Genomic DNA, 5,634 nt, shown 5'->3' with positions numbered 1-5,634 from the left:
GTGGTGGGCAATTGCACTGTGCATCACTTGCTTTGTATATTATTATTATTATTATTACTATTATTATTATTAAGATTTTTATTTCAATTATTAAACTGTTTTTATCTCAACCCACGAGTTTTCTCACTTTTACTCTTCCAATTCTCTCCCCATCCCACGGGGGCGGGGGGAGTGAGCGAGCGGCTGTGGGGTGGTCAGTTGCCGACTGAGGTTAAACCACGACAGGTACCAACACTTAGAAGGTCATTTGGACTTACGTTTCCATTTTGTCCATTGGTGGCACCTCAGGGGGATGCTGCGAGTACAAAAGACTGCCTGCTCCGAACCCACGCAGTCACTGATGACCACTGTAGAAAAGCCCAACTAAAACACCCTTCTGGGCAGGGTGCAAACAGCAGGTGGCAAAATAGGCTTCAAAGCCAAATACTATAATTAAAACAGGATTAGTAAATGATCATCATCTGTCCTGTGCACTGAATGAAGGGAGGGTCCTTCAGAAAGGAAAAATAGCACGAGTTCGTAATGAAAGATGATCTTAATGGAATATATGGACAAAAAGGCTCAATTAAAATTGTGCAGGCAACTCTTGCATTACCTTACTTCTGGATGCTTCGTTTTGCATATTAATAAGCTTTTTCTTAAAGCCGCCTTTCTGTTTGTACTGCAGGTTGTCCAGTCAAAGAATAGTAACGTCTGCATGTAACTTCTGTAACTTCACTTAGCTCGTCTCTTAATTGGCTGTGCACAAAGACATGCACCCAGCACAGCGGGGCTGCAGCTAGCTAAAATTAATATGTATCGATTTGGAAGTTTTTTTCTCTGACTTGAAAAATCACTCAAAATATTGCTTTATTGAAAAGAAATGCAAATGAACATCTTTCATTCTTCAGAAGGATAATTACCCTTTTCTCTTTCTCTCTTCTCTTTCTCTCTCTCATAAAGAGATTTGTTGTTTATTGTTTCTTTGCTTGCTTGGAAAACTGTTCTTTTGAAATTACCTAAGCTATAACACTTGCTCCAGTCCTTTGCAGGAACGGCAGTCCAAGCTACTAACCAAAAGTGGAGGAGTTGTCCAGTTTGCAGCCTGAAGGGGGTAGAGGAAAAGATCATTTGTCCAGAGACCTTTTAGAAAGGTGTATGGGGCGAGAAGGGGGGGAGAAAGTATTTTTGTTCTTAGGCTCGTGCATTTCTCAGGTTGCAGCTTTGTCGCCTTATGTCAAGGCTGAGCCCCAGGAAGAAGAGCAGCTGGAGAGTTACTCTTCTGATGGCCTTCCAGGGCGATGTTCATTAAAAGTAAATCCACTTCCTGAATTCCAATCAACCATCCTTCTGACAGCCCGGAGGTGAGTGATGGGAGTCCGACAGCCTTTGGCTCTAGCCAAAATAAGCAAAAAGGAAAGAACCCAGGTGGATATTTTCCAGCTGAAGTTCATAAAGGTGGAGCTCAAAATAAATTGAAACGGGCAGGGTAACATCCTTTTACCAGTGGGGTGATCAGGAAATGTCCACTGACTTTCTTGGGACCACATTTCCCATCTTTTCACTTGTCATCTGAGGGCATGGGTCATGAAAATCAGCGTGAGAGGAACCCCTCGATCACCTTTTAGCATTCAGCCACCTCCTGCTCAAGCCAGTCCACTGAGTACAGGACTGTCGCAGCTCTGTCTCCTAAGACCTCGCAGTAGAGCTGTTCGAAATGTGGTGGGTACTCAAAAGCCAACAAACTCCCAGACTACTCTGCAAACATACTTCAGCTCTTGTTAGCTCTCCCAGGCTCTACTTGCTAAGAGTGCTTTCTGTCCCATCATCCAGGTTGTTAACAAATATGTTAAACTTTATCAGCCCCAGTATGGATACCTAAGGGACGTCACTAGCGACCAGCCACCAGCTGGACTCTGTACCGCTGATCCCAACTCTTTGAGCCCCACGATCTGAACAATCTTCCACCCACTTTATCATCTGTCTTTGATGAGGCTTCCCTTGAAGAACAACTAGCTCTCCTGGGCTCCCTTTGGGATCCTGCCAAGCACTCCTGAACAAAGTGAAATCTGCTCTCCTGAAGGCAAGGGCAGTAATACTATTTGTCCTGGTGACTTCTTGCAGGATTTAATATTCCACGGTCTCATGGCTGCCGCAGTCAAACTTACCCTTAACCATCATGTCCTGGACCAATTCTTCCTCGTTTCTGAATAGCAAACCCAGAGCATCTCTCCTAGTTGTCTCATCAATTGCCTGTGTCAAGAAATTGTCTTCAGCACACTCCAGAAACCACCTGGATTGTGCCCAATCATATAGCCCTTCCAGATAAAGTACACCTGTTGAGTCCTAAGGCCTGTGAGATGGTTCCATTGACTTTCTCTCCTTGATCAGCTAGTCTGTAGTGAGTGCCTACCACAACATTGCCCGTGTTGCTTTGCCTTCTTCTCCCTGCCCAGAAGCACCTGACTGCCTCAGCACCTGTCCCATGGCAAAGGTCTGGCCACTCCTCTGTATAAAGCACAACCACTCTTCACCCTTTCCAGCCTGTCTTTCCTGAAAAGCCTATGTCCGTCTGTGGCAGCTCTCCAGTCATCTGAACTATCCCACCATGTCTCTGTAATCCAAAAGAAATCATAATCCTGCAGTTGTGTGGGGGCTAGTAATTCCCTCGGTTGTTTCCCGTGCTGCAAATGTTTGTTTACAGATACCTGAGATGAACCCTGAGTCATGATGCTTTTCACAAGAGACACGCAGGATCACGCTGTAGAGGCTCCAGTGAGGGGAGCTCTGCACACAGATAATGAGCATTTAGGTGCTTTTTGGGCAAGGGGCATTTCGAGGCCCTGGCTGCATACCAGAGCTGACTGCAGTCCTTGCAGGTGCATCACTTTGCGGTCTGAGCTCTCCATCACTGTTGCAGCAATTGCTCCATTAGGAGCTTTTCTCCGATCACACCGAGATCACAGATCAAACTGTGATGTGTTTACTGCTTCTTTTTAGCTACAACTAACTGTCATAAGAGAGAGCTTTATTGATCTCCGATGGCAGTGATGCCAGGAGCACACAGCTGTGCTGTTTTAGGAAATACTTTGACTATCTCCATAATTATCTTTGCATTACTGCTGCCCCAAAGGCTGGAAATTCGAGGCTCCTTGCAATACATGTGCTTCCTCCCCTGTAGCTGAGCTGTATTCTACAAAAATCAAGGTCATCATGCTGACTGACATTTGGAGTTGGATAAAGATTTTTATTCCCAGAAACATAAATGATTTTTGAAGTCTCAGGTCACCATTTTAGGCTAATTTCTGTGACAGGTGCTTTCTGTAAGGGAAAGCGTGACCTAACCTGAGCTTTCTCAAGCTCCAATGGAACAAAACATCAGTCTTGCAAACAGAAACCCAGATGGTTTTTGTTTAGGAGCTGCTTCTCCTTTGACTTGTCTGTACAAACAAGGTGGCGACACAGATTTAAACAAACTTTCAAAATCACCCCACGAGAATGCAGCAAGACTGGATTGCTTGTTGTGAACTGCGATCCCACCTCGGCTGTGGGAGAGGGCACCCTAACACCTGGACCTCACCCAGCCCTGCCCCATGGAGGGCACCACTGCAGGAGCTACCACCGGCAGCAGGGACAAAGCAGCCTCTGAGCTCTGGCTTTGGAGGAGGAGGAGGGATGACCCTCATCACCACTCCCCCAAGGCTGAGTTGAGCAGAGGAGGAGCTTTGGGTTTGAGCCAAGTCCCACGTTCCCAGGCCAGCAACTGCAGGGAGAGAGGAGCAGGGAGACAAGAAAAGAGAGTGTGGGGAAGAGGAGAAACCAAGGAAAAGAGGGCAGCTGCCTGGAGAGGAGCGGGGGGGAGACAAGAAAAGAGAGTGTGGGGAAGAGGAGAAACCAAGGAAAAGAGGGCAGCTGCCTGGAGAAAGGAGAGGGGAGGAGAGGGGAGGAGAGGGGAGGGGAGGGGAGGAGAGGGGAGGAGAGGACAGGGAGGGCAAAAGGAGGCAGAAACAGTCTTGGGTCAAAAGAGGAAGACCAAGGAGTAGGCAGGCTACGAAATGGCATTGCTCCTGTGGCTGGGGTCCCAGCTGTCATCCTGCTGGAGCAACATCTCCATACTGGGAGTTTTTCTTACAGTCTTTACTTTACTTCTTGACTTCATGAAGCGCAGGAAGAAGTGGAGCCGTTACCCCCCGGGCCCAGTGTCACTGCCATTCATTGGGACCATGCTGTACGTTGATTTCCGAAACCCCCACCTCTCCTTTAACCAGGTGAGTGCTGGCCCCCGCGATGAAGCATCCCTCACACAACCGTGGGCCCAGGAGGGGTGGGGACGCCCTGGCACGATCAACCCTTGCACAAAGCCAAAGGGCAATGCCCTCTCCGAAGTCCAGGACAAAGCAAGTCACCGCCTAAGGACACTGACTTGGCCCATACAGATAAATAGATAATCACACACCGACACTTGCCAGCCTCCATCTCCCAACCTCAGTGGGAGATCTTGTTGTGCCCCCAACGATGGGTGATGCTTGCTCTGCTGTAGAGCTGGCCACCAACTTAACATGTGGGCAGGCGTGGGGGCAAGGGAACAGGGAGATGTACAAACAAGGGAGGAAAAGCAAATATCTGTGGGCTGGGGATGTGGCTGCAGGAATGGCAGACTTCTTTGCAAGTTACTTAAGCACGCCTACAGGCATGTGACAGTCTCAGTGAAAGAGATCAGCTTGTGGGATTTGCCCCAGCAGCAGTGCCCAAAATCTCGGTAGCGTTCCTATTCAAAGTCAGGGCTTAGCTTTTCTCAAAGGAAAAGCACAGCACAGCTTGCAGCAGATAAACCACGGGGGTTTTGTGCTTCAGTTTGCAAACTCTAAAGGCTTTTTCTCTAGGACAGCACTGTTCAGCTGTCTGTCCAAAATCTGCCAAATGGAGAAACTAAATATAGCATTTGTATTATTTGCTTGCATATAGTCCAAAAGATTACCATTTTTGAATCACATCACATCAGGGTCATGCTAACCACACTCTTGACCAGTAATCGCTTTTAATGATGTATTTCTAGTGCCAGTGAAGTGCTAATTCCCTTTCCAACCCCACTGCAAATACAATCTTAAGTACTTCAATTCCTTGCATTGCTACAGTGCAGAAATGAAGACACTTAGCTTTTTAACAAAAAAAGAAAAGAAGACAGAAGAAAGAAAAAGAAAACAGAGCACAGTCTGTGGGGCATTGCTACTATTGCACTGTCTTCCTACAACACGTTCCCGAGCGCTTTGTTCAGTGTTACTGACTAGCAGGGGAGCTTCAACCTGCCTTCCCAGGAGTTTTATGTCCAGTCAAAGGGCTTGTCTACCTGGAGGAGACTTAGCTCCATGGCAAGCTCCCATGGTGAGTGTATGGCTGACAGGCTTATCTGTGCAGCCATCCTGCTGTCAGCATTATGTTTTGCGGGACAGCCAGGGGATCAGGCCCAGCCAGCACGGGTTCATGAGAGGCAGGTCCTGCTTGACCAACCTAATCTCCTTCTATGACAGGTGACCCGGCCTAGTGGATGAGGGAAAGGCTGTGGATGTGGTCTACCTGGACTTCAGTAAGGCCTTTGACACCGTCTCCCACAGCATTCTTCTAGAGAAGCTGGCGGCTCACGGCTTAGACAGGTGT

At 47.7% G+C, this 5,634-nt stretch overlaps 1 protein-coding gene across 1 annotated transcript in view; it reads left to right on the top strand.

Moving 5' to 3' along the window:
• Positions 1–3,995: 3,995 nt before the first annotated feature.
• The window catches only part of LOC103907790 (cytochrome P450 2D17), an 11,685-nt gene continuing 10,046 nt past the window's right edge, over positions 3,996–5,634 (top strand). The window contains exon 1 of the mRNA XM_009290035.2: positions 3,996–4,247. Within this exon, the coding sequence (XP_009288310.1) occupies positions 4,035–4,247 (213 nt within the window). The 5' untranslated portion in view covers positions 3,996–4,034. The remainder of the gene's footprint in view (positions 4,248–5,634) is intronic.

The sequence above is a fragment of the Aptenodytes forsteri genome, unplaced genomic scaffold (assembly GCF_000699145.1).
Source record: "Aptenodytes forsteri isolate BGI_AS27 unplaced genomic scaffold, ASM69914v1 Scaffold284, whole genome shotgun sequence".
Taxonomy (NCBI): domain Eukaryota; kingdom Metazoa; phylum Chordata; class Aves; order Sphenisciformes; family Spheniscidae; genus Aptenodytes; species Aptenodytes forsteri.
The sequence above is the reverse complement of the archived record's forward strand: the minus strand, read 5'-3'. Positions and strand labels throughout refer to the sequence as shown.